This window comes from Elgaria multicarinata, chromosome 1 (assembly GCF_023053635.1).
Source record: "Elgaria multicarinata webbii isolate HBS135686 ecotype San Diego chromosome 1, rElgMul1.1.pri, whole genome shotgun sequence".
In the NCBI taxonomy this organism is placed as follows: domain Eukaryota; kingdom Metazoa; phylum Chordata; class Lepidosauria; order Squamata; family Anguidae; genus Elgaria; species Elgaria multicarinata.
This window is the reverse complement of record NC_086171.1, coordinates 1,373,736-1,401,706: the sequence shown is the minus strand read 5'-3', so window position 1 is coordinate 1,401,706 and position 27,971 is coordinate 1,373,736. Positions and strand designations below refer to the sequence as shown.

At 52.2% G+C, this 27,971-nt stretch overlaps 1 protein-coding gene across 1 annotated transcript; it reads left to right on the top strand.

The window, feature by feature from the left end:
• Positions 1-3,797: 3,797 nt before the first annotated feature.
• Positions 3,798-17,777, top strand: LOC134395662 (zinc finger protein 25-like). The gene is made up of 5 exons (XM_063121828.1): positions 3,798-3,901; positions 9,590-9,698; positions 10,645-10,755; positions 12,674-12,787; positions 14,662-17,777. Exons 2-5 carry the CDS (start codon positions 9,668-9,670, stop codon positions 16,257-16,259), a joined length of 1,854 nt encoding a protein of 617 aa, XP_062977898.1. The 5' UTR covers positions 3,798-3,901; positions 9,590-9,667; the 3' UTR covers positions 16,260-17,777.
• The last annotated feature ends 10,194 nt before the right edge of the window (positions 17,778-27,971 follow it).

Here is a 27,971-nt window from a genome sequence, read left to right as displayed (position 1 = left end):
CTTTCTGTAGGAGAAAGTTATCACCCATACATGTCAGGAATTTCTTGGAAGGACCACTTTTGTCAGTAATGGTCTCCCAACAGATATCAGGGTAATTGAAGTCTCCCATCACTACTACATCACACTTCCTTGAAACACTGGCAATTTGTTTCTCAAAAGTTTCGTCCTCGTCTTCTCCTTGATTGGGTGGTCGGTAGTAGACTCCGATTATCATATTCTTTTTATTCCTAGCCCCATTTATTTTAATCCATACGCTCTCGACGGGGCTCCCAGTCTCATCCGCCTGTATTTCTGTGCAGGGATAGGTATTTTTAACATATAGTGCAACTCCACCTCCCTTTCTATTTCTTCTGTTCTTTTTGAACAAGTTATATCCTTCAATTGCTATATTCCAGTCATGGGAGTCATCCCACCAAGTTTCAGTTATACCTATCAAGTCGTATTTGCCTTCATGTAATAAGAGTTCAAGTTCATTCTGTTTGTTTCCCATGCTCTGGGCATTAGTATATAGACATCGAAGATTCCATTGTTGTACTGATTCCATTGTCGTACTGCTCTAACAGTCAGGAAGTTTTTCCTGATGTCCAGCTGGAATCTGGCTTCCTTTAACTTGAGCCTGTTATTCCGTGTCCTGCACTCTGGGAGGATCGAGAAGAGATCCTGGCCCTCCTCTGTGTGACAACCTTTTAAGTATTTGAAGAGTGCTATCATGTCTCCCCTCCATCTCCTCTTCTCCAGGCTAAACAGGCCCAGTTCTTTCAGTCTCTCTTCATAGGGCTTTGTTTCCAGACCCCTGATCATCCTGGTTGCCCTCCTCTGAACACGCTCCAGCTTGTCTGCGTCCTTCTTGAAGTGTGGAGCCCAGAATTGGACACAATATTCTAGATGAGGCCGAATAGAGAGGAACCAGTACCTCACACGATTTGGAAGCTATATGGTAAATGTATTTACCTTTCTCCAGCATAAGGGGAATACAAAATGGGGCAATTGCCCTGACTGCCAGGATACTCTTGAGAATTAGTGTTCAGAAATAGCCAAACGGATGGATATATGCGGGTGGCTCTGCTGGGCTCCAGGTGACGATGGGAAAACTGAATGGAGGCTGAGAGGACCCAACATAATTTGGTTGCAAAAATAAAATGTATAGCAGACAGCTAAAAAAGAGGCCTCTCCTTAGACTCTAACTACTGTGAGGAAAATAATGAACACAGAGAGAGGCAGGGAATGGAGGCAAGGAAGAGAAACCAGGGAACAGCATGGATCTGCAGCTTTGGTTCTACATGGGGATTATAATAATGTTTCCTTTCCTATTGCCTTTCTACAGGTAGCCTGGAAGTGGAATTGAAATGGTTTTAAAAAACAAACACTTGATAAAGCACTACTTTAACCTGGCATACTTTTCCCAGTGGCCAAGACAGTAGTAAAAGCTTCCTGTTTGCAAGTTGGTTTTCTCTTTTGACTTGAAATAAGACTGTTTTGCAATTAAAAAGAAAGAAAAGAAAAGAAAAATGAGAGGAAACCTCTCATTCAAGCCCCGATCCCTCTGGCAGGGAACAGAAGACAGATGTTCAGCTTGCTCTCTCTTCAATGCCTCGGACTAGAGTACAGGCCACATTTATCATTAGACGTTCTACCTTCTCAGCCGCTGCCTTTTTTCTTTCAGGAATTGATCAGTGTGTTTGATCTGCAAAGCAAGCAGAGTTTCCTGCACAACTAAACAAGCAAACACCACCTCGGCGCGAGCCTAACATTTCCTAACATTGCTGGCCTGCCGCCTCCCTCATGAACTGGCTCATCACACTGGAGGTTAAGTTGCAGGCCACCATAGAATCACAGAACAGTTGAGTTGGAAGGGCCATCGAGTCCAACCCCTGCTCAATGCAGGAATCCACCCTAAAGCATCCCTGACGGATGGTTGTCCAGCTGCCTCTTGAATGCCTCTAGTATGTGAGAGCCCACAACCTCCCTAGGTAACTGGTTCCATTGTCGTACTGCTCTAACAGTCAGGAAGTTTTTCCTGATGTCTAGCCGGAATCTGGCTTCCTTTAACTTGAGCCCGTTATTCCGTGTCCTACACTCTGGGAAGATCGAGAAGAGATCCTGGCCCTCCTCTGGGTGACAACCTTTTAAGTATTTGAAGAGTGCTATCATGTCTCCCCTCCATCTTCTCTTCTCCAGGCTAAGCATGCCCAGTTCTTTCAGTCTCTCTTCATAGGGCTTTGTTTCCAGACCCCGATCATCCTGGTTGCCCTCCTCTGAACACGCTCCAGCTTGTCTGCGTCCTTCTTGAATTGTCCTATCCTTCTTCTCCTCTGGAGAGGATGGGTGACAAGGCCCCAGCGAAAGACAAGCATGTTAATGTGTTTATTGAGGCAGAGGATTTCTTCAAAAGACGAAGCTACTTTTTGATGAGAACAGCTGTTGAATGTTACATAGCACATGGTGCACCCATGCATGCTGAGATTTGCAATCCATCTGTTGTGTTAAATTAAAATATTTGGTTGTTTACAAGTGGGAAAATGTAAACGACCAGTAAATGGCATGCCAGCGGTGTGCCCAAACCACGTTTCGAGGAAAGGCCCTGACACTATGGCAGAGCGCATGTGCTCAGTTCCTGATACCTCCAATTCAAAGGGTCAGAGAGCTTGTCATGGCAAAGACCTTTCCCTGCTGGGAGCCCTGGAGGGCTGCTATCAGTCAGCCGAGACAATACTCGTCTCAACCAGCCCTCCCCAACATGGTGCCCTCCAGCTGTGTCAGGCCTTGCTGCCTTCTGCCAGTCAGATAAGACTGGGATCGATTGACCAAAGGCCTTGCCCCAGCCTGGTGCCCTGTGGATGTTTTGGACTTCAACTCTCATCAGCCCCAGCCAGCATGGCCAATGGTCAGGAATGCTGGGAGCTGTAGTCCAAGACATCTGGAGGGCACCAGGGTGTGGTTAGCTGAGACACACTGTTGCGTTTGCTTGTGTGTTTTGAGTAGGGTGACCCTATGAAAAGGAGGACCGGGCTCCTGTATCTTTAACAGTTGGACAGAAAAGGGAATTTCAGCAGGAGTCATTTGTATATATGGAGAACCTGGTGAAATTCCTTCTTCATCACAACAGTTAAAGCTGCAGGTGCCCTGCCCTCTTTTAAATCTGACCACTCTAGTATAGCTCCTGCAGCTTTAACTGTTATGATGAAGAGGGAATTTCCTTTTCTATGCAACTGTTAAAGATACAGGAGCCCTGTCCTCCTTTTCATAGGGTCACCCTAGTTTTGAGGCTATGAGGCCTTCATGATAGGCTTCGGACATTCAGCGTGGAACTACTACATATCCCATAGCGCCTTGCGAGGAAAAAGCCTCTCGCGAGAGTGAGATCGGGTGACTGGACAAGCATCGCGAGATTTCCCTCTCTGGTAAACGGAGCGGCGCAGGGTTTTCGGCCCAGTGGTCCACGGGAACTCTCTTTCCCATAATGCCACGCGGGAAGGTCGCTTCCGCCAATGCCGGCCTGGCGTGAGAGGGGCCGGCGTGCGTCAGGAAGGGGAAGAAGTACATAAAGAAAAGGAGGGGGCGGAAGTGCGTGTAGGAGAAGGGGTGGGAATTACGAGGCCGCGGTTTCCGGTTCCTTCATCCGGGCCTTTCTCTTTACTTCAAAAAAAAAAGGGAAAAAAAAGGGAAAAAAAAGGGGGGAGCGTGGAAGGAGAGAGAGAGAGAGAGAGAGAGAGAGAGAGAGGGAGAAAAAAGTGGCCTCGCCCCTCCGTCGCGCGGCGGACGCGTGACGTCATCGCGTGAGGTCACCGGGCTCGGCGATGATGCGACGGTGACGCGAGCCCCGCGTCCGCCACGGCCGGGACCGTCACGGTGTTGCTATGGCAACACCGCCTGCCGGGTCAGGGGGTCACCGCGCGGCCTGGTGAGCGAGGCGGGGGGCGGCAGGGAGGGCCAGGGCCAGGGCCAGGGCCAGGGCCAGGGCGGGGGGGCCTTCGCGGGGCTGAGGCAGGGCAGGGCAGGGCAGGGCAGGGCCGGCTCGGGCCTCCTTCCTTTCGGGGCGGCTCCGTGTGGGGCGGCGGTGTGGCACTGAGTCGTCCCCGTCCCCCCCGCCCCACATACCGCCATCCAGCCCTTAACACCGCCGTCGTTTCCTCCCCTCCCCCCGCCCCGTATCAGTATTGGGTGGGGGGCCCGTCCTGACGTCATGGCGAGTGGGTCCGCCTGGGAGTGCGGCGCCCCCTCCTGACAGCCCCGCTGCCCCAGGGAGTGGCCGTCAGAGCCCCCCAAAGAGCCGCCTTGGAGCCGAAGGCCTCCCCCGGGCAGCAGCACCCTGGGGCCTTCGCCCCTTCCCCAACCCGGGCCCCCCCAGAGGTGTCGGGCTACAACCCCAGGTAAAACGGGAGATGCGGGGGGGGGCTGTGGTCCGACACCTCTGGAGGGCGCCGGGTTGGGGAAGGGCTGCCTTAGGGGGTGGGCCTGAGGAGGAGGAGGAGGAGAAGAGCAGATGAGCCTGCCTGAGGTGGGGGCACCCATCCGCCTGCTCTCGAGGAAGCGTTTCCTCTGGCCTAGGGGAACCTCACCCCACCCCACCCCACCCCCAACCCCCCCAGCCAATTTGGATGTCCAGGCTCCTCTCCGCGGTGGGATGGTGTCCTCATCCTGACTGACATTCTGACCTGCGTAAGGAGGGCTTTGGGCCTTTCTAAATAGGATTGGTAACATGTGTACCAGGCAGGCAGGCAGGCAGGTGTTTCTTTGGGTTCTTTGAGTGGGAAACCCTAGAAATGTGGCCTGTGATCCCAAAGAGCTGCTCTTCCTTCCGTTCCCACATTCCTGTGAACTCTGGCGGTTCAGCGGCCGTAAAATGAGGATTATTTGGTAACAGTTTACATCTTTCCCAAAGATGGATGGATGTGGCTGCTTCTCCTGGAAGCGGGTCAGCAATGTTACGCTTGCCGCAGGTTCCTATAGACGTCTACTCAGAAGTAAGCCCCACTGAATTCAGTGGGCTTTCTCCCAGGAAAATGGGTTAAGGATTGTTGCCTTTGGGTGCAAACATGCAATCTGAAAATTTTGACTAGAAATTGGTGCGGTTACACTCTTAAGAGATGTGAGCTTTTCAAAAGTTGTCATGTAGCACAATACTGTTTGTGTTTATGTGGAGGTAAATTCCATTGTGCCCGGCAGGATTTCCTAATCCTACTTTTCTAACTTCGAAGACTTTATAGGAGGATCAGAGCCAAATGAAGGATCTAGGGAAATATTTCCAAAAACTGGTCACCAGGCTCACATATTTAGGCACCTGGTTGACTAAATGCCAGGGTTTCTTCTAACTGGGCACAGTGGAGTGGCGAAGAGACATAGTAGTTGGACAGCTGTCGGAGTGACCAGGAGAAAAGATCTCACAAGCGCTAGGACAGCCTTCCTCAATTTGGTGTCCTCCAGATTTGTTGGACTACAACTCTGTGGGCTGAGGGATAAAGGGAGTTGTAGTCCAAAACATCTGGAGAGCACCAGATTGGGGAAGGCTGCCCTGGGGCTATGACAAAATGTTGCCCTTCTGGTTCAGGTTGGATAGGCTGCAGCATTGGCAGCAGAGATCAAAAAGGGTTTTGTAGCCTCTGGGGACACATGTGGGAATGGCTGTTGTATTTCTGGGCCTGCTACTAAAAATGGCTTGTTTTCTCCGTTGTGGCTTCTGCTGGGAAGGCTGTAGTGTGACTGGCTGGTGGGTGTGGTTTTGGTGCTGCGTTGAAGGGGCTGTGAGCAGTGGAACCTTCTCCGTTCTGTAGCTGTTTCTCCTGGATTGTCTTTTGAGTGCTCCTGGCCGTGGTCTGGGCTTCCCATCTTGACAGCGAAGGATGGCAGGAAGGGATTAACCTGTGTCTGTTGAAGTTACCTGAGCATGCAGTCAACGAACTTTAGGCTCTATAAACCTTTCAAACTAAGAATGGTTGGCTTTTTAAAAAAAGAAGATTAAAAAACAGCAACTTTAAGCTGAAGCTTTAAAGTCAAAAACTTTCATCCAAAGGAGAGAGCTTTTGCCAAGTAGAATATAGCTTACCTGTAATTTTGTTTTCATTTCATGATGGTCAGTGTCTGTCCAAAGCTGCCATAACAGACCCCAGTTTGCCTGGCTGTGGAATGGGTACAAGCCTTTGTCACAGATGTGTGAGAAGAAGTGTGGACTGGCAGCAGCCACCCTTTCCTTCCTGTCTTTCCAGAGAGGGCAGCCCTGGAATAGAGAACGTTTAGAACCTGAAAGGAGCAGACCAAGAAGGAGGCTGGGGCAGCTACTCGCTCCTTCTCCTTCTCGTCAAAGTGGGGTCTTGGAGGGTGTTGCTGGGGGCTCCTGTCCTGACTCTCTTCTCCTTCTCTAAACCATTTGTTGTGTGGATCCCTATCCTTGGAATAACTTCTCCCTCTCTATTGGTCAAACCGCTACTTTGACTTTCAAGTTCCTCCTCATGATCCACTTTTTCTGCAAAGCTTCCTTAGCTTTCCCTGCACCCCCTGCTGTTGCCTTATCCTCGTGGGGTCTCAATTCCTGACCGTCTACCTCCCCCACCCCCATCTATTCAATGCAGATCATAAGCCCTTGGGTAGACCCTCATCTGTGTTCTGTTTTTATATGCAGCAGGCTGTTTAGACAAAATACCCATTAAGAGGGAGTGATGTTGAGCTTTCAGCCTGGCTCTGAAGAAGGGGAGAGAGGTTTGGTAGCTCTAGGGTCTTAGTGAGCTGGAGCTATTGGTCTGCCTAAATTGCTGAAAGTATTAATGGATAGAAGACATTAAAAAAAAAAAAGGCTGCAAGAAAATAATACAGGAGCCTTGATAACCATGATCCTAGATGACCAGAGTTGTTCCTTCCAAATCATTACATCAGTCTTGTTACCTGGACAAGTAGCAATTCCCTCTGGGCAAGTGACTTGCCTTAATTTACTCCCGGACACGCAGGACAGTTGAAGGCCTTTCTGTGGCCTTGCACTCTGTGGCACTAGTTGTGTCCACTGCTGGAGCTAGGTCCACCCCTGTCCTTACTCGGCAGGACTCGCTCTTGCCGCAGCCACAGATGTTCTCTCTTCATTCCAGGTAAGCTGGGATTGCTTAGGATGTCTGATTGGATAAGGAACTGCCGCAAGTGGCACACCAGGGCAGGAGACGAGGGCCTGGAGAATTTTGCAAGGGGCCTCTTCTTTTCTCCAGGGGTGTGGCACCAGTTCTGTGAGTGGTGTTGAGTTTGAACCTGGAAAGCCTGGTTCAGATCCCTGCTCAGTTTTAGAGTTTGCTGGCTCACTTTGGGCATTGCATATCTTTCAGCCTAGCCTACCGTGTGGAATGAAAGTAAGCTTTCTTGGGCTAGAAATGTATGTATTATAAAAGAAAAATCCATTTCAATCTTCAGGATGCTGTAACTCCCTCTGAGGTTTAGGGATAGGGCAAGGATCCCAAGGAAGGAATAACAGAAAAGCTGGCAGCGGAGAACACTCGAAGGAATATTCTGTTCTGGCCACACCATAATCAGTTAAGGAAAAGAAGTATCTGCAGGGGCTGAGAATGAGCCAAGTTGTAGGAATGTTAGAAGAGTCTTGGACCAGAGGCCTGTCCAGTCAGCATGTGTGTCCAGCCAGATTTTTACAGGGAGCCCACAAGTTAGGTGTGGAAGCATAAGAACATAAGGAGAGCCCTGCTGGGTCATAGAATCATAGAATAGCAGAGTTGGAAGGGGCCTACAAGGCCATCGAGTTCAACGCCCTGCTCAACGCAGGAATCCACCCTAAAGCATCCCTGACAGATGGTTGTCCAGCTGCCTCTTGAAGGCCTCTAGTGTGGGAATGCCCACAACCTCCCTAGGTAACTGGTTCCATTGTCGTACTGCTCTAACAGTCAGGAAATTTTTCAGACCAGGGGTCTGTCTAGTCCAGCACTCTGTTCACACAGTGGCCAACCAGCTGTCGACCAGGAACCCACAAGCAGCACCTGGGTGCAACAGCACCCTCCCACCCGTGTTCCCCAGCAACTAGTTATGTAGGCTTACTGCCTGTAAACAATCACTCCCAAGGAAATGATTGAATGACTCTCAGTAGTAGTAATTATATTTATTTGTAATTATACAAATCCAAGGTGGCTTACAAGTAAACAAAGTACAGTAACATCACAGTAACACAATGGCCCTGTTCAGAAGACACCTTAACCCATGGCGAATAAGGCTTTTTGCCTCATTCACTGTGCTTAAAGCAGTGGTGTAAGGTCTCTTCTGAACAGGACCAATATCAAAGCACAACTCCTCCTCAGGATTTTTCTGACAGGGGGCAGTGGGTGGTATGTAGCCTTATGGGAGGAGGGAACAGTCCAGCTGAAAGAGGCACGGGCCTGGAGCTACCTTGACTTTCCCTCTCTGTTCCTCCCCTCAGGTGGGAATCAGTGGGTGGTAGATGCCTCTCTTGGGAGGAAAAGGTATCGTCAGTCTGGGACAGTCGCAGGTTCCAGGTGTTAGCTTGGCCTGCCCTGCCTCCCTCCCTCTCCTGAGCACTAGTAGTGTGAGAGCGCCTGGAAAGCTTCCCTGTAGGCACTTTTCTCTCTCGCTATGCATAACTCTGCAAACCTCTGTCCTCTTCCCCCTCACCGCTTTAATCTCACTCGATGTACAGACGAAAGCTGCTTTCAAGGTAGCCGTATGTAGTGCTCTTCAGAACAAAAGACCAGTAAGGTTTGCACAGAGCTGAAACGGAACTTGGAACTTGCAAGTCGTCTAGCAGCCTTGCTCAGAGGGCTCCAGTTACATTGGCCCTCAGGACCTGATTTGCTCAGCTTCTCTTTTTCCTGATTGATGCAGGCAGGGGGCTTTCAGAAAGTGCAGCAAAATCGCAGAAGAACAGTCCCGAGGGGTCAGTCCCGCAAGACAAAGCCTCCTTTGCTTTTTAGTGGCTGAGGTGAAACATGCCTTCCCCCCTGCCGCCACCTAAAGAACTCTCCCAGAAATGCCCGCAGGGGATGCTGCCCAGATAGGGAGGGTGCAAGCGTTGCCTAGTCATGGGTTGGAGGGTTCTTTGGCTGGAATGGAGGGGAGCCTCAGCCCCAGCGCGATTTGACTTGATTGCCATTTCCTGTTCCTAGGTGGGCATAGCTGCCAATGCCTAGGCAAGCAGGGCTTGCTGATAGAGCTGGTGAATGGGGTGGGGGGAGGTGGCAGAGTGCCTCCCTCTGTGTCACAGCCCTGGCTTTCACATGGGAGTCAGAAGGGAGGACGGTGCGTCTCTCCAGTCTTGTTTTTATGCTGTGAGAGGTGCTGCAGTTGATCTTCCTTTCCGTCACACAGCTATAGAGTTCTGAGTTTGTGCTGTACAGGCTTCTATCTGCAGAAGTCAGATCTATGGCTGTTTCTCAAGGTTGCTTTGTACGACGAAGCCTCAGGTATCGCCATAGGGCTGAAAAAGGCTCTGGAAGCCCCTGCTACACAGTCAGTGCAGCCAGTACCGAGCTGGATGGTCGAAGAGACTGACTGGGTAGAAGGCACCTTCCTGGGTTTCTAAGTTGAACCATGTGGTTCCTAGGCCTGGGTTACTCTGAGTAGGGCAGTGCTGACCAGCCAGGCTTTGTCGTAGCAGGTGACATCTGAGCCCCCTTGGTCTACGTCTCCCCAGAGGAGCTCACGGAGAATCCGCACGGTGTTGGTGGATGTGGTGATGGAGAACTACGAGCTGGTCACTTCACTGGGTAAGGCGTCATCCGTTTTGTTTTGGGAGGCCGACTGCTGGCGGGAGAAGCTTCGCTAAGCTGTGTGTAGAGAAGTGGAGGAAGAACTGGAAGCGGCCTACAAGGCCATCAAGTCCAACCCCCTAGTGACTGAAGACTCCATAGAGTCAGGACAGCCCCCGCGCAGCATTTATTTATTTCAAATATTTCTTGGCCACCTTTCAGGCCAAAAGCCCTCCCAAGGCGGCGAGCTGCAATAAAACACACAAAACGAATATGATATTAATTGCAGTAGCCTAGCTGTGAGATTTCCAATGGCTGATTGCTGGTGGTTAGGTCTGCTTGGTGAAATAGTCATAGAATCATAGAATAGCAGAGTTGGAAGGGGCCTACAAGGCCATCGAGTCCAACCCCCTGCTCAATGCAGGAATCCACCCTAAAGCATCCCTGACAGATGGTTGCCTAGCTGCCTCTTGAAGGCCTCTAGTGTGGGAGAGCCCACCACCTCCCTAGGTAACTGGTTCCATTGTCGTACTGCTCTAACAGTCAGGAAGTTTTTCCTGATGTCCAGCCAGAATCTGGCTTCCTTTAACTTGAGCCCGTTATTCCACGTCCTGCACTCTGGGAGGATCGAGAAGAGATCCTGGCCCTCCTCTGTGTGACAACCTTTAAGTCTTTGAAGAGTGCTATTATGTCTCCCCTCAGTCCATCTGAATTGCTTCAGGGTGGACTGTCCCACCTGAGGACATGGCTTTCGTGAGTAGATCGTCTACCAGAATGAAGACATCTCCCTGCAATTGAGATGCCGCTGAGGGGAGGGATGTGGAGGTTCCTCTTCAGCTCAGAAGGGATGAGCTGCCTCTCTCCCGCCCCAGCTGTCAGAATCCCGAGAGAGCTGGAGCGCATCTCTTCCTTGCTGGTCACTTTAAAGCTGTGGCAAATGGCCCTTGGTGTTCTTCTTTACTAGGCTACCCGGTTCTCAAGCCTGATCTCCTGTCTCGGATTGAGCGTGCTGGAGAGCAGTGTGTTGGCGATCAGCTGGACTCTAGCAGAGGGATTCCAACAGATCCCTGCCCAGGTAAACCATTGGTATAGATCTTGAATACAATTATATATTGCTATTTTCACACCTTTTGGAGCAAACTGTTTTTACTGTTCATGATGTCTTTGGAACAAGCACCTACCATTTGCCATACCTCTTCTGCTAGTTAGGTAGAGGGACTCAGGGTGCATTTAGAGACCTCGGTCTGGAGGCTGAGTGGGAGGATTCCCTCATGTCCTGTGGTTTGGTGGTTCTTAGCAGTTCCTCCAGTGAACCTGGCTCATTTCTTGGCAGAGCTGCTTTGGAGTCGGGTGTGGATGAGCAATCTGCATTTTTTTTCCAGAGCCTCTGCCTGGAGACTGTTGTGTCACTTTTGGACAGCCCACACATGTGTTTTTTTTAGCTTACTGGGAGCTGAAATAAACATTGCTTTTCCGCCAGAAACTACTATCTTGCCAGCTAAAAGTGCTGCAATTGCTTTGGAACTACATCACATGGATTTCAGTTGTTTAATTCTTGGTAAATTTGGGATAGGAATTTGCAAGCCCTGCTGTAATTCTTCTGCCGTAGGTCTTCCCCTCCCCACTCAGGGTCTTGTGGTGCTGATGTGGCTGTGATCACCTTTGCCAGATCCTTGAGTTTCTTTCTGTATTGAAGGTGTGTGTATTTGTAGCCAGAAAATGCCAGTTCTTTTGGGGGTGGGGTGGGGGACATCCTATTATGCTTAGAAAAGTGCACAGATACATCTTAATTTTAAATCAGTTTAATAGAAACATTCCGTTGCTAACTTAAACACATTTGTAAGTTTGCACATTTGGCTTTGCTTGTCAAAAATGGGCAGGCTGCAAAACATGGAGCTGCCTTTTCTTTTCTAACAAAGTGGATTGGGGGTGGATATACATGGAGTTTGGGCCAGAAACTTTAATCTGTGGGAGCTGTGCTGAGTCCAGCAGTCCCACATCCAGATTTCTCCTCCTCTTCTCCTCCTAAGTCTCAAGTTGAAGCCAGCAGTGCCTGTGTTCTGCTTATTTCTTGACAGCTGCAGGGATGAGACACTTACCTCTTCTTATTTTAAGGAGCTGGGAGTGTGCCTCAGCTGAAGGCGGGCTTTCCTCTTTGGGGATTGGTTGTGACCACGGTCGTGGTTGACAGCATGTTTCATGGTTCTGTGCTTGGCAGGGCAGGCTGCTAAATGTTGAGCTTAAGCTGTAGGTGGAGTTATAGGTTTGTTAAGCCAGGTGTAAACAGTGCGCCTGTATGATGCTGGCTATGTGCTTGGCCCTCAGAAACAAGGAAAGAACCCAGGCAACTCCTTGTCCTTTTCCTTGCTCTCTTGCTCAGTCGGATTTCATAGAATCATAGAATAGCAGAGCTGGAAGGGGCCTCTAAGGTCACTGAGTCCAACCCCCTGCTCAGTGCAGGGATCCACCCTAAAGCATCCCTGACAGATGGTTGTCCAGCTGCCTCTTGAAGGCCTCTAGTGTGGGAGCGCCCACCACCTCCCTAGGTCACTGGTTCCATTGTCGTACTGCTCTAACAGTCAGGAAGTTTTTCCTGATGTCCAGCCAGAATCTGGCTTCCTTTAACTTGAGCCCGTTATTCCGTGTCCTGCACTCTGGGATGATTGAGAAGAGATCCTGGCCCTCCCCTGTGTGACAACCTTTCAAGTATTTGAAGAGTGCTGTCATTTGCAAGAAGCTGACTGTGTGGTGCGATATGGCCTGGCTGTCCCTATGCCAGGCACTGCTATTCACCTTCCCCCTTCTCCTCCAGGTGGAGAGAAAGGCTGTGCAGGTGATGTCGTAGGCTTCTTGGAGGCCCTTGGTGCTGTGGTACCTTTGGCTTCAGCTGCTCCTTCGTCTTGTGCCAAGGGACTCTGCTAGCCACACGAGCATCTGCAGAGTCCAGTGGAAAAGAAGCCGGCTAACCCGTGGTTCTTTCCCCGTTGTGCCAGGCTACCGTTTTTTCAAACCCGAGAGCTTGTCGTGGATTGAGCGGTGGGAGGAGCTTGGCGTCACAGACCGTCAGAAGCTGGAGGAAGGCAAGCTGTGCACGGGCTCCTGTCAAGGTGAGGACAGTGCTGTGGGAGAGCCATCGCACGAGGCAGGACGCGTTGCTTGCTAGCTTCGTCTGTAGCCTAATAGAAGTTTCTATAATAAATAATGAAATGTACGCCCAGCCCAAATGTACAGGCCGGATGTTGCTTGTTTAATAGCTGCTCAAAAGTATGGCATGCTCTGAACCTTTAGGGTTTTTGTTTTCTGGCCCTGCCACAAGGATTCCTGGCGTATTAGGATCTATCCCGGCTCCTCATCCTTTCTCCTTTAAAGGCAACCGGAAACTTCCTGCCCAGCAGCTCCCAGTCTTAGGAGATCTCTCCTCATTTTTAGACGAAATCTCCTTCCCTGCCATTTCTACCTGTTGGTTCTGGTGCTGACTCCTGCGTCAGCCCTTCAGAACGTTGGAGGCGCCTGTCCTGTGCCCCCTTGATCCTTTCTTCGCTAGGCTGAGCATTCTCGGCTCTTTCAACTGCTCCTTCTGGAACTTGGTTTCTAGCCCCCTCACCTTTCCTCCTTGTGAGACAGGTAAACTCCTTCTCGCTCCATCCGACGAGCTTGTTTCCCAAACGTGAGCAGGTGCATCTGAGATTCACCACATCAAGAGAGAAAACAATGGCTTTAAAATGAATCCAGTTGAATTAATATTTCTGGGATGTGATCATAAGAACATCAGAAGAGCCCTGATGCTGGATCAGACCAAAGTGGGTCCATCTCGTCCAGCACTCTGTTCCCACAGGGGCCAACCAGCTGTCAATCAGGGACTAACAAAGCAGGACATGGTGCAACAGCACCCTCCCACCCATGCCCCCCAGCAACTGGTGCACACAGGCTTCTGCCTCAAATATTGGAGATAGCACACAACCATCAGGGCTAGTAGCCATGGATAGCCTTTGTCTCCCCTTTTAAAGCCATCCACATCGGTGGCCATCACCACATCCTGTGGTAGTGAGTTCCATAATTTAACTCTGCGCTGTGTGAAGAAGTCCTTCCTTTTATTTGTCCTGTATCTCCCACCCATCAGCTTCAGGGGATATGACCCCGTTGGGTTCTAGTATTTTGAGAGAGGGAGAAAAATGTCCCCCTCTCCACATTCTCCATGAAACGTCTCTCAAACCAAGTAACTCAAAGTGGTACCACAAAATATGCATTTATTGCTCAAACAGCGTCAGAGAATAACTAATTATAAAATGATAAAACAAGCAAAAAACACATTACTACATACAATGCAATTCGGATGATTAGAAGCATAATAGACATCACGGCTAGCATAGTGTTGAGGGAAATTAAAGTTCTGCTCCTCTCAACCAACCAACCCGTCATCACTGAGATTTATGTGGCAAGCATCGTTTGCAGAGCTTAGGTAATCATGATTGATTGGCTTCTCGTTCTCCCAGGATCTCTCTGGGCAACCAGAACTAACTCTTGCTTTTATCGTTCTTTCATGGATGACCGCATCCAAGGTTTAGAGGTGGCCACAGCTCTGCTCCTATTTTTCTCAGTGTGGGCAAGCCTGCCGCCCAAATGAAGGTCCCCCTGCTACGCTAAGCAGTGTGCCTCTTCCAGCACTTGACTGACCCCTCCATGGCGGCCTTCCTCCACTTCCAACGATACATTCCGCTACTGACCGTTATCTTACAGCACTCACAGAACTCGTCACATCTGTTAGTGATCACTTGCAGTCAGCCTACGCCGATAATTAGGATTAGCACTCCTGTGAAATACAAGCAGGCTGCCCCGGGGGTGGGGGTGGGGGCATTTTCTTGCCTGGGCTTTCTCCAGCCGGCTGCAGTGGGAGCAAGAGCACTGTGCTGAATGGGCCTTTGGCCTGAGCCAGCAGCCCGCCGCTCACATTCTCTTCCCTCCCTCCCTTTCTCCCACCCAGGAGCAGCTGGGCGCGGCAAGGCCATCAAGGAAGAGGAAGGCGGCCAGAAGGGCTTTGTGGCCAGCTTGGAGCGCTACCAGCTCTTCCCGGACAGCTCACGCGCAGGGCTCTTCCTGGCCCCCAGCGCCGCGCAGCTGAGGAGCCAGCCCCGCGTCAAGAAGGAGGAGGCCGCCGCCTCGTGCGAGCCCAGCCTCTGTGGCCCGGGCCGCCCGTCCCAGGGCCTGGGGTCGGGGCCGTTCGCCTGTGTGGTGTGCGGCAAGTGCTTCCGGCAGAAGCAGGGCCTCATCACGCATGGGCGGATCCACACCGGCGAGAAGCCCTACCCGTGCCTGGAGTGCGGCAAGCGCTTCCGCCAGCGCCCCAACCTGCTGACGCACCAGCGGGTGCACACGGGCGAGCGCCCCTTCCCCTGCCTGCGCTGCGGGAAGCGCTTTAGCCAGAAGGCCAACCTGGCGGCTCACCAGCGCACCCACGCCGTCCAGGAAGGGCTCATCACCCCCGAGCCCAAGGTGCCCGTGCCGCGGGGGAGCCGCCAGACGGAGAAGCCCTTCCCCTGCAACGTCTGCGGGAAAAGCTTCAGCCAGCGGCCCAACCTCATCACCCACCAGCGCATCCACACGGGTGAGAAGCCCTTCGCCTGCACCGAGTGCGGCAAGCGCTTCAACCAGCGGGCCAACCTCATCACCCACCGGCGCATCCACTCGGGCGAGCGCCCCTTCCCCTGTGCCACCTGCGGCCGGCGCTTCAGCCAGAAGGGCAACCTCGCCGCGCACCAGCGCACCCACTCGCAGCAGCGGCCCCACGCCTGCCCCTGCTGCCCCAAGCGCTTCAAGGGCGAGTCGGCGCTGCGGGCACACCAGAGGACCCACCGGCAGGTCTTGGGCACGGATCCTCTGGCCGGCACCCTCTTGGCAGCCCCCACCCTCCAGCAGCCCCTGCAGGGGGATCCGGCCGCCGCCGTTGCTGCTGCCGCCGCCGCTGCCGCCTCCGTAGCTGCACAGCGAGCAACGCCAGCCCCCCGCCAGGAGCTGACTGGGGAGCCTCCTCCAGGCGTCCACCGGCCAGCTCCGCCTGGGCCACATGGAGCCCCCCACGGGCAAAGTCTTCCCGCGGACCCTCCGCCCGGCCCCCACACCGCAGGCCCGGCTGGGCACCTCCAAGGCGTGGCCCCCGGCTCCGAGCAAGGGCCGAAGCTCAGCGCCCCTCCGGCGGGCATGGATCCCCACGCAGAGCTGCTCCATTGTCAGCGCCGGCTGAGCCTGCCCGCGCTGCCCACCTCCAGCGCCCATTCCGTGGTGCCCATGGGGCAGCCCCAGCCGATCACCACCAAGCCGAAGGGCCTCGCTGGGCCCCGGCCCACTGCCGTGGAGGCTCCGAGCGAGATGCTTCACTGCCTCTGCCACGCCAGCCGGGCCTCCTTGGTCATTCCTCACCCGCCGCATCTTGGGCAGCTGCAGCCGGGCAGCAGAGATGCCCCTGGCCGAGCCTGGCTGGGCATCCCTTGCCCCACACGCACCCTCCAGCTCCAGCAGGGGGCTCAGAGCCATCCGGCCGCCCCCAACCCCAGACTGTGTTCCATCCCGGATTCCCTGCGATAGCTTCCCCCCCGCAAAGATGGGCACTGTGCAAGCACAGACTATGTGGGGCTGGGCTCCCTCTGGACCCCGCAGACACAGCCCTTTGGGGGCAGGCAATGGGGCTCATGCATGTATCGTGGACAGGAGAGCCCTTAGCCTGCGTCAGCCCCCTCTCGGGACGTCCGTGAACCCTCTTTCTCCCTTGCATCTCCTGGCATAGGACTGGCATGGCCATTTGGGGAACCATCCGAAAAGATCGTGGGGTTGTTTTTTTGTTTTTTTGCAAAGGCACCAGGTGTGGAGCTCGCACATGATGGGGAGCCCAGAGCCCCAGGGGGTGTATTGTGCCAAGTGTATTCCTTCATCCCAACACTGCATCATCTCTCTCTCCCCTCCCCCCACGCCCCCCCTCCGGAACCAGCAGGACCAGGCAGCTCATCCTCCGTGCAACGGAGCTCTGTCGAGGGAAAGACCGGCCCAGAACCGGCAGCATCTGCGGCCTCTGGGCCGGCAGCCAGTGGCCTTGCCGCTGTGCCCGTCCTAGTTCCCCTCGCTTCCTTGGAAAGGCGATAGTAGAGGATTCCCCTCCTCCCCTGTCCCTCGGCATGCCTGCTGCTCTCCGTGTGCAGATCAAGTTGCAGCCGGAAGCTTGTCCGTGGGTTCTAGAGCCAGCGGGCCCAGAAGAAGTTGCCGTGAAGATGCAGCCCGAGATGACCAGAGGGCAGATGGCTGAGCTGCTTCGGGTTGAAGCACCCCTGGGCTCGCTTGGGGGACTTGAAACATCCTTCCCAACCCGGCCCCTGTTCCTGATGCGCTCGGGCAAGTATTGACTTAAATGCGCACCACGTAGAAGAAATGTGCGATTGGAACCCAATCAGAGCAGCTGCTGCTGCAGAAGCCATCTTGGCAACCGAACTTTCCTGGAAGAAAGGGGCGAGGGCGAGGGCGGGCCGTGCGGACTAGTGCCAAGCTCCAAATGGTGAACAAGCGCCACAGCGTCCGTCACGACCCTGCGCCCCGTGAGCTCCGTCAAGGGCCCAGCGGACTCCAGCGTGTTGGGATGAGGAAGGCCTGCTGCCTTATGGGTTCAGCCTGCTCTGCCCGCCTGTGAATCGGGGGCCCAGGGCGGAGAACCAAGGCAGCTGCATCTCCAGAGACGGTGGGAGGAGGGGGGGAGTTGGATGTGCTTCAAAAGCAACGTGCTGCTCCAGAACTGTCCCGATCCTGCCATGGGCTGAGTGGGACTGAACTCCAAGAGTTGACGAGAACCATACCAGAAGCAAAGCTGCCCCGAGAGCTGCACTCTGCCTTCTTTCTTGCCTGCAGCGGCCGTCCAGCCAGCCAGCCAGCTCTGTGCAGGTGCAGCATGGGGGAGCGAACGCCACAGCGGTGCCTGTGCTGCACAGCAGTGCAGAAGTCCCCCTCCAAAGCACGAGTGCAGCAGCAGCAGCAGCAGCAGCTAGCTAGCAAGGGCCCAGGCACGCGAGGTGAGCTATGGCAGCATTGACCAAAGAGGAGGGCTTGTAGGTGGGACTGGCAGTGGCAGGGCTTGCTCTCCGGGGGGTGGGGGGTGGGGGTGGGGGCGGGGGTGGGGGCAAGAAAAGAAGCAGAAGCACTTTACAGATGACCCCCCCACCCCGTTTAAGTGTAGGTCCACTTCTCCCTTGGACGTTGCCTGCTCCAGTTGTGTTGCTGTCTTGCTTCTCTGTTGACTGACGCCCGTTGGAGGGCGCTGGGCGGACGTGAGGGCTCAGCCCCTGGAGGGCTCGTTGCCTGGGCGTAAGGGACGGCCCTGTCGGTCTCCGTGCCTGCCAGAGCGCCGCGAGGCTGCTTGCTCCTCTCCCGACTGCAGAGCAGCTGCCGACGCGCCTCTCGGGATGTCGCCTGTCCTGCCTCAAGAAGCGCCCCAGCCGAGGACGGGGGACTCTGTGCCTTAAGCCCCCAGGCCTGTGGGGGAGCCTGTGCCGGGAGGCGGAGGCGCTCCCTTCCGTCATCGAGTTGGGGTTGGAGTGACGTTGGGGAAACAGTCGAGTGCACACGGACAGGGCAGGTGCTCTGGTTGAGGGTCTGGGGTGAGCAGGTTGAAGAGGTCCCCCCCCCTCCCTCCCTCCCTCCCTCCCTCCCTCCCTCCCAGACAGCCGCAGAGGGGAAGACTTGACAGGGAGGAAGAGGCATGGAGCGCTCCTAGCACACACACCCCTTCCCTGCTCACGTAGAGTCTTTACCTACAGTGCAGATTGACCAATGTAAGAAGGGAGAAGACCAGTCATTCAGATTTTAATGTGCCCCAAGGAAGGGCAAAGCCGGGCGGGGTGGGCGGGTGGCGAGGACTCCAGTGCCAGAGAAGTGCCAGAGAAAGTCAGGACTACCAGACAGCCTCTGGGCCAAATTGCACGTGCTGCAGGAAATTGGGAGATTGGATCGCGTGGCTTTTTCCCTTTTCCTTTTTCTTTGTGTGTCTTGTGGGGCCGTGGTGCGGAAGCCAGTCTGAATGCGCCTGCATTGCTCCCTTCACCCAGGGTGATTAGCGGTTTGGGTGAATGAGTGGGTTAGATTGGAAAAACAGCATGAGGGGGAAAGGCATGAAACACCTCCACACCAGAACACCAGAAAACCATGCTGAACCAGACCCAAAGCCTGTCCGGTCCAGCATTCTGTTCATACAGTGGTGAAAAATGGCTTCTCCCGACCCCCTCAAAGTAAACCCCTTTACCAGCTTGTGTGCTGGTAAAATACAATATCTCAGCAAGAGGCTCACGACCCTAATGGGAACATGTGTGGGCTACACACAGCAACAAATATATAACAAATGTGCTTTTATCGCACATATTGGCAGTTTTATATTCCGTTCCTTTTCTAAGTATGCCCAACATGAAATTTGCCTTTTTCAAAGCAGCCAAACACTTGGTCTACATTTTCATCCAGCTGTTCACAACAACCCCAAGTTTTCTTTCTGGGTCAATCACCAGTTTGGATCTCATCAGTGTATAAGTGAAATTGGGATTTTGTGCTCCAATGTGCATCATTTTACACTTACATTGAAGTGCATTTACTATTTTAATGCCCATTTTGGAGAGAGCCTTTTGACGTTCTTCTGAATTCTGCCTTGGTCCCAACACAGATCCCTGTGGGGGGCCAATGCTTACATCTTTCCATCGGCAGGGCTCGCCATTTATTCCTACCCCTTGCTTTTTGCTGTTTAACCAGTTACGGGTCCATAAGGGGACCTTTCTGCTTGTTCACGACTCCCAAGTTTGTTCAGGAGCCTTTGTTGAGGGACTTTGTCAAAAGCCTTCCTTGACACTGCTCATTAATCACGCCGGTGACCTCTTGGCCTTGGCAGGACTTTTCATGACCTGTGGTGTGACATGTGCCCTGCTGCATATTGCATTCATGTCCTACATGTGGGCTTTCTTCTTACAGGCATCTGGTTGGCCACTGTATGAACAGAATGGTGACCTGGATGGACCTTTGGCCTGATCCAGCATGGCTGTTGTTATGCTTAAGCAAATGGGGCAAAATGGCTGCATTTGAGTGTTTAAAACTGGAGTGGAGAGGGAACCATCAAGAGATCAGATGATGGGTCTCCCTCATCAAGTGCAGTTTGGCCCTGGCACAAGATGGGGTGGGTAGGATTCTGCTCCTTCTTTAACATTTGGCCGTGGCTTGCCCCCGTCCATGCATTTCAAAGCCCCTCAAGAAACACATCCATGGCCATTTAGTGACACAGGCCCATTCTGTATAGGGTCAGCGTTGCGGATGCGTTAGAGAAGGAAAAACGTACCCTGGGTCCAGCTAGAAGAGGCAAGAACCCAAACGCAAGGTGGTATCTGGTGCTAGTTCTATGTAGAGTCGATCCATTGAAATGAATGGGACTTCGGTTAGTTGTGATAGACTTGGGTCTCATTTGTTGTAATGGGTCTGTTCTTCGTAGAACCAACATTGGACACGGCCCACACATCTCCCCACCTCTCTGGTTTAAAGACATGTTTAAACTCTTGGCTCCATGACCAGAGGGGAGGACCTGGGCTCTGCAGCTCCCTCGACGTGCTTCGCAGATCTCTGGGAGCAAGGAGTGGAGGGACGGACCCCCTGCATGAGTCAGTGTTAATCATCCGTGCACAAGAGGAAAAGTGACCCGTGCGTTGAGGCGGACCCTGCTTCCCTGCCTGAATCAAACAGTCCTGAGAGGTCGGAGAGAAACGTGACTCAGGTGTGGTGATAGGAAGCTAGAGCACGCCTTGGGAGCGCCCTGGTCCTTCTCCACGTTTTACAACGGATGAAGGTTGTGACCCCAAACATCCTTACTAGGGAGTAAGGCCCCTCCTGGAAAGGGGTTCTGAGTAAGCGTGCGACAAAAGCCTCGGATGGGCCCTCCTGGTTTATGCCAGCAGGGTTTTAGGGCAAAGCTGCTGCTGGCAACCCCACAGGTAGAGTAGCGTTGCAGGTTGACAGGGAAGCCGGCTTCAGGCCACCCAGGGAAGAAAGAAAGCGGCGTGCTGCAGTTCAGCTGGGGGGCTCTAAAGAAGACCATTTCGTGGGGGAAATGGGCTGAGGAGACTTTTTTGTTTTAGTCCCGTATTTGTTGTCCTGTGGTTCTCATGCGTACAGCTTGGTGTAACTCCACATCAGAGAAATCCAAATTTGGCATTGGGTGGGCGGGTGGGATATGGCAGAATGCACATACCTGCATAATTTACATCATCCCGACGGCTTTTTAACACGCACACTGCTTATTTTGACAAAGGCTGGACGCGTGAGAAGTAAAGGCCGGGAAGAGCGGAGGCCCTGTGCCCGTCCTCATCCCCCGCCCCCTGAGGCCTCCCCAGCTCCTTGGACCAATCTGAGGGCTGGGAAGAGGTGTTCAGCTTTGGGCAGCCCGAGGAGGTGGGAAGGCACCGCCCGGCCGGTGTGTGCAGCGCAGCTCTGGGTGGCGTTGGGGAGCAGAGGCCTCTTCAGACTGGAACGGGATGCGCTACCTTACCCGTTGGTGCTTGATTCTGGTGACGAGCCCAGCAGCCTTGGCCACGAGGGCAGGGGTCGGCTTCCCTGGACCTTGGAGAGGTCACTCGCGTTCTTGCTCTGGGGCGATAGAACGGCTGCTGGAGGGATGTTGAGTGGGCGAGGCTCTGGTGCCCCAGCAAAGCTCCCTGGGCTGTGGCTTCGGTTTCTGCCCTTCTTGCCGCGTATCTGTTTGCCCTGCTTCCCTGAGTTACCTCTGGAGCTCCCGGCTCTGCAGCTGCCTTTCCGAAGTGCCCTTGCTCCTTGCTTGCAGTCCAGACAAGGCAGGCAATAGTTAGGGCTCCGATGAGTGAAGACTCGCGCCTTGGCGGTCGGGCGGTCGGTCGGTCGCTTGCTTGCGCCTTTTGAGTTCAGAACTGGGCTTGTGGGGGAGGCTTCTGGGACGTGCTCTGCAGATGGCCTCTGCCCCAACGGCAGAGGCTGGGATCCCACCGCAGTCCGCATCCGCCTGCCAGGCCTCATGGCTCCCCACCTTCTCTCGTTGCTCGGCCGCCGTTTCAGGCAGCCTTCAGCGGCACACTTCTGTCTGTGCTCTTGCAATGTTGCATACAAGAAAAAAATTGTGAGCCGGCCAGGACCTGGATTGGGAGCGGCAGCAACTCCTAGAAGCAGGCTTGGGATAGCCCCGAGTGCGTGTCGGGCGCCTTGCTAGGGCTCTGGGGACCTTTTGGTTCCTCCTCTCTGTTGAAGGGCTGGCCGTGGAGGGGCGGCTTTTTTCCTGACAGTTGTGCCTGGGGCCGGAGTGTAAGAGGTGAAGCTTTCCTCATCATGTGCACGAAAAGAGGGTCACCTGCTAAACTTCCTCCTGTTTAAGGCGCAGAGTTTTTTGTCAGGACCATGGGCAGGCCATGGAGCCTCCGTTGGCCATGATTTGGAGACTCCTTAGTGATTGCTCGGGCAAGATGCAATTGGCCGGTGTTCAGAATCAGCACAGATTTCTCACTGAGGCAAGAGAGCCAAGGGTTCTGTGTGAGCTGTAACGGAGAGATCAGGACAGTCCTTGCTGGGTCACGCAGGCACTTCCTTCGAGCCATCCACTGGTTTGACAGAGAAGGTGTTGCTGGCGAGGTGGGATTCCTTAAAGAGCGCCGGATAGTATGCGTCCCCCATCTCCAAGTGCCCCCAGCCTTTGAAGTGGGGGTAAGCAGCCTGGTGCCCCCTTGATGTTTTGGACTACAGTTCCCATCAGCACCAGAGGCAATGGCTGGGGATTATAGTCCAAACGTCTGGAGGGCATGTGGTCCCCTTCTCCTGCTTTAAAGGCTTAGGCCGCCTGGCAGCGTGCCAGCTCCATTTGTTCTGTGAAGGAGCTAAGGCTACCTAGGAGAGTTCTCAGCGCCTCCACAAAAGTGCCACCTGTGCTAAACCGCTTTGAGATTGGCTTAACGTTTGTAGCACAAATTTAGGATGACTAAATTCAGAGCACGTTTTCTTTCCAGAATTTTGTCCAGAGTGCTAAGAAGGTTCTCCCTGAGAGGTGCATGTCCTGCGTTATTGTAGGTGGAGAGGCTGTGTTTCACCTTGTTCTATGACTTGGACAGGGACTGAGCACTAAGATGCTTTGTGGGGGGGGGGGTCGGCAGGGGCGTGTGGGCAACTGAGAATCTGGCCAAAGCACTTGGCGGAAACGGCCTCTTACTCCCCTTTCTGTCACGGAGCAACTTAGTGCCTGATGTTCTCCTGCCCACCCAAATGTTCAGTTGGGTGCAGAGGTCCACAGTAAACAAATCCACAAAATTCTGTTGTGTCTGGCGCAATCGTGTGGAGCTGGAGAAGAGGTCCACCCCAAGGAGCTGAAATTGCCTTGCTGGATCAGACCAAGCTCCAGCGCTCTGCCTCCGGCAGTGAGTGGCCAGCGGGTTGCTTGCAATCTGGGCGTATGATGGTGGTGGTTCTCTCCCTCCCTATCCCACCCCCCGCCCGCCCACACACACACACACACACACACACACCGACCGCCTGGATCTAGCGTTGCCTCTGCGCACAGAGGTCCCATTTAGCTGAATCTCCTCTATTAATTTGTCGAGACCTTTGAAAAAAGGCATCTATGTTAGTGGCCGTTGCGACATCCCACGCTATGGCAATGAAACACATAAGTGAATCATCCATTGTGTGCTGAAATGTGTTTGTTCCTCCTGGACCCGCTGCCAACAAGTTTCCTTGGAGCTGCTTGATCCGTCAGGTTTTCAGCTGGACGGTGAGGCCTTGAGAGATCTCTGCCCTCATGGTGGCTGCTTGTGGCCTGGCGATTAGTTTGCCAAGAGTATCTGACAATGTTTTTCGCAGCCAAGAACTGAGCCGCACACCGCTGCCAATGGAACGTGGCTGTAGGACGGGCTGCCGGATGGGAGAGCCTGGCGTACCCGCCGACAGCTGGTGGCGGAAGACTTTCTGTGTTGCCAGGAGGCCCCCCAGGCCCCCCACCCGCCCGCCCGCCCCCATGCCTGCACCCCCCTCTTCTCTCCACTTTCTTCATGAGCTGCCTCCTACAGACATGTTGGTAACTTCATACCCATTAACCCAGACAGGCCCCGTAGGGCTATTCCAGATGTATTATTATAATTATAATTATTATGTTTTATTATTTTCTGAGCTATGTTTGTTTGCAATAAAGGCTTTCTTACAGTTGGTGGTGTGTGTGTGTGTGTGTGTGTGTTCTGCTTGTGTGGGAAATGCCGGGTTCCATGGGTGGGTAGGAAACGCCTCTTGGAGAAGACGTGCCTGAACGTCCAGAATGACTGAGCTGGTCCAGGTAGGAAATAAATTATAGGATCTTCCACTGCCGGATGGCGCTTGGATTAATCCGCACAGGCTTTATGAGTAAATGGGAGTCTTGATCCAGTGCAAGCCAGGCCAAATGCAGCCCACCAGCTTGGCATGGTGGTGCGTGTGTTTTTAACAAGCCTAGACAGGCAGCAAAACCAGGATGTTGTCATGTTTCTTGTTGAAAGCCACACTGAGAACTTGGTTACAGGGAAATATATAAATATGAACTGAGTTCGGGGCTGGCTGCTGCTGCACGTGGGCTGTTTTTTACTTGATGGGGTTTTCATGAGATCCGGAGGTGGGTGGTGGTGGTGTTACTTTTCCTTCTGGTGGGCCCCTTTGCACGGGTTGCCCAGGAGAAGAATTTCTGGTAGGGTGCCACCGGTCGTGTCAAACTCCTGATATACCTTGATCTAATGATCTATCCATCTGCTCATGAAATTTCTCAGCCCTATTGCCAGGCCTAGGAAAGAAGAAAAAGACTTTGTTCTTCCCAGAGCCCAGAAACAGAATTTAATAGACCCATTTAAAAAAAATCTTAAAACACAAGTCGTAGCTTTGTAACCCTGCAGTCTTTCACATGGGGAAGCGTTTAATGAGAAATCCCTTTAAAAATAACACAGCCAAATGTCCACATATACAAAGAGAGTTTATTTAGAGGAGGGAAAGGGGATAGCAGCCATCACACACAAACACAGAAACCCAAATCAAAAAGTCAGTCTAACTTACCTTGTCATGTTACCTACTTGAGTAGAGTCTTGGGTCCCAGAGCATATGCAGAGCTTATTGTAGTGAGGATGGTATGTGAGCATCTTGGCCTCCAGTTAGATGGTATATGGAAACATCTCCCAGGACTGAGTGAATATTTTCTTTTATGGGGATCTCGGTTCAGCAAAAGCCAGCCTCTTAGCAGAGAGCCTGTTGATAATGCAATAGCTTCAATTTTTAAAGACCATAAACTTACATATCAAAAGCCCAAGATAGTTGGAACCAGTCAATCTGTTGAAAAAAGGGAGTGGTTTTGGTGGACAAAAAGTGAGACAAGGCTAGATAAACCTATTCGAGTTCCCCGGCAAGGGTGCCAACTGACCATATGCTCTAGGTGGCACTGTGGAGCTATGTATTTTTATCCCAACCCATCCTTCATCTCTTCTCCCCCCCCCCCCCAGGTCATGGGTTCTGCATCCTCTGCTTGTTCCTATGAGCTTTGCCCCCCTTTTGACTATTATTATTATTATTTATTTATATAGCACCATCAATGTACATGGTGCTGTACAGAGTAAAACAGTAAATAGCAAGACCCTGCCGCATAGGCTTACAATCTAATAAAATCATAGTAAAACAATAAGGAGGGGAAGAGAATGCAAACAGGCACAGGGTAGGGTAAGCAGGCACAGGGTAGGGTAAAACTGACAGTAGAAAGTAACAGTAGGCTACATGGTCAGCTTGGTGCTTTAAAAGGACAATTCCCATATGAGGAAAGGTTGCAATGTTTTCTTGGGCCTATTTAGTTTAGGAAAAAAAGTGAGTAAGAGGAGGGGTGTGTGATAGGGGGGTTTATCATTACGCGCCATGTGGAGAAAGTTGATAGGAACATTTTCTATCTCTGACAGTACTGGAACACAGTGTCATGCAATGAAAGTGAATGGTGGGAGATTCAGGACAGACAAAAATGTAATACACCACACAGTGAAGAATTACACCCCGCTATTGGTTGCGATAGATTTGATAGATTTCTCCAACAAGGAGAAAAGATAGAAGACAACAGAGGAAACCAATGTGGCTCCACAAAAAGCTTAGAGATGACCTGAAAACAAAAAGGGATACATATAGGAAGTGGAAGGAAGGCCAGGCTACAAAAGAAGAGTACAGACAAGTGGCGCAGAAGTGCCGAAATGGCGTCAGGAAGGCTAAAGCTGAGAATGAGCTGAGATTAGCGAGGGATGCTAAAAGCAATAAAAAGGCTTTCTTCAGATATGTGAGTAGTAAAAGACAGAGGAAAGAAATGGTGGTTCAACTGCTTAATGAGGATGGCAAATTGATAACAGACGACAAAGAAAAGGCTGAAGTGCTCAATTCCTACTTTGCCTCGGTCTTCTCCCAAAAGCGGGTCTATGACCCCCCTAGAAAAAGTGAAGCAGAAGTTGAGGAGGCAGGATTGCAGTTTGAGATTGATAAACAAATGGTCAAAGAACACCTAATTTCCTTGAATGAGTTTAAATCTCCAGGGCCCGATGAACTGCATCCTAGAGTAATGAAGGAGCTAGCAGAAGAACTCTCAGAACCTTTGTCTATTATCTTTGCAAAATCATGGAAGATGGGTGAGGTGCCGGACGACTGGAGGAGGGCTAACGTTGTCCCTATCTTCAAAAAGGGCAAAAAGGAGGAACCTGGGCACTACAGACCAGTCAGTCTGACATCCATCCCTGGGAAAATTCTGGAGCAGATTATAAAGAAGTCAATCTGTAAACACCTTGAAATCAATGCAGTGATTACTAGAAGCCAACATGGATTTGTCAGGAACAAATCCTGTCAGACTAATTTGATCTCGTTTTTTGATAGGATAACCTCCCTTGTGGACTGTGGGAATGCTGTGGACGTCATATATCTTGACTTCAGCAAAGCTTTTGACAAAGTACCACATGACATTCTGATTAACAAACTAGCTAAAAGTGGGCTAGATGGAACAACTATTAGGTGGATCCACAGCTGGCTACAGAATCGGACTCAAAGAGTACTTCTCAATGGAACCTTCTCAAACTGGGGAGAGGCAACGAGTGGGGTGCCGCAGGGCTCAGTCCTGGGCCCAGTGCTCTTCAACATTTTTATTAATGATTTGGACAAGGAGGTGCAGGGAACGCTGATCAAATTTGCAGATGACACCAAATTGGGTGGGATAGCTAATACCCTGGAAGACAGAAACAAACTTCAAAGTGATCTTGATAGGCTGGAGTGCTGGGCTGAAAACAACAGAATGAAATTTAATAGGGATAAATGCCAAGTTCTACATTTAGGGAATAGAAACCAAATGCACAGTTACAAGATGGGGGACACTTGGCTCAGCAATACTACAAACGAGAAAGATCTTGGAATTGTTGTAGATCGCAAGCTGAATATGAGCCAACAGTGCGATATGGCGGCAAGAAAGGCCAATGCTATTTTGGGCTGCATTAATAGAAGTATAGCTTCCAAATCACGTGAGGTACTGGTTCCTCTCTATTCGGCCCTGGTTAGGCCTCATCTAGAGTATTGTGTCCAGTTCTGGGCTCCACAATTCAAGAAGGATGCAGACAAGCTGGAGCGTGTTCAGAAGAGGGCAACCAGGATGATCAGGGGTCTAGAAACAAAGCCCTATGAAGAGAGACTGAAAGAAATGGGCATGTTTAGCCTGGAGAAGAGAAGATTGAGGGGAGACATGATAGCACTCTTCAAATACTTAAAAGGTTGTCACCCAGAGGAGGGCCAGGATCTCTTCTCGATCTTCCCAGAGTGCAGGACACGGAATAACGGGCTCAAGTTAAAGGAAGCCAGATCAGGAAAAACTTCCTGACTGTTAGAGCAGTGTGACGGTGGAATCAGTTACCTAGGGAGGTTGTGGGCTCTCCCACACTAGATGCATTCAAGAGGCAGCTGGACAACCCTCTGTCAGGGATGCTTTAGGGTGGATTCCTGCATTGAGCAGGGGGTTGGACTCGATGGCCTTGTAGGCCCCTTCCAACTCTGCTATTCTATGATTCTATGATAGCCATCGAATGGCTCATGGAAGAGAAGGTGAGCAATAGCTACTAGTCAGGATGGCTACATATTGCCTTCAGAACCAGAGGCCTGTGTGCCTCTGAATACACGTTGCTGGGGCTTACCAGTTGGTATGGGCACTTGCCATCATCGTCTGCTGGTGATTTTTCTACAGGCAGTGCTAGGCTGGAAAAACACAATGAAATTTAA

Bases quoted from the DNA above. Each gene is read 5' to 3' on its own strand.
- LOC134395662 (XM_063121828.1), top strand. From the start codon at position 9,668: ATGGAGAACTACGAGCTGGTCACTTCACTGG. The intron at 9,699-10,644 runs GTAAGGCGTCAT...CTTCTTTACTAG, and splicing joins CGAGCTGGTCACTTCACTGG to GCTACCCGGTTCTCAAGCCT. The intron at 10,756-12,673 runs GTAAACCATTGG...CCGTTGTGCCAG, and splicing joins TCCAACAGATCCCTGCCCAG to GCTACCGTTTTTTCAAACCC.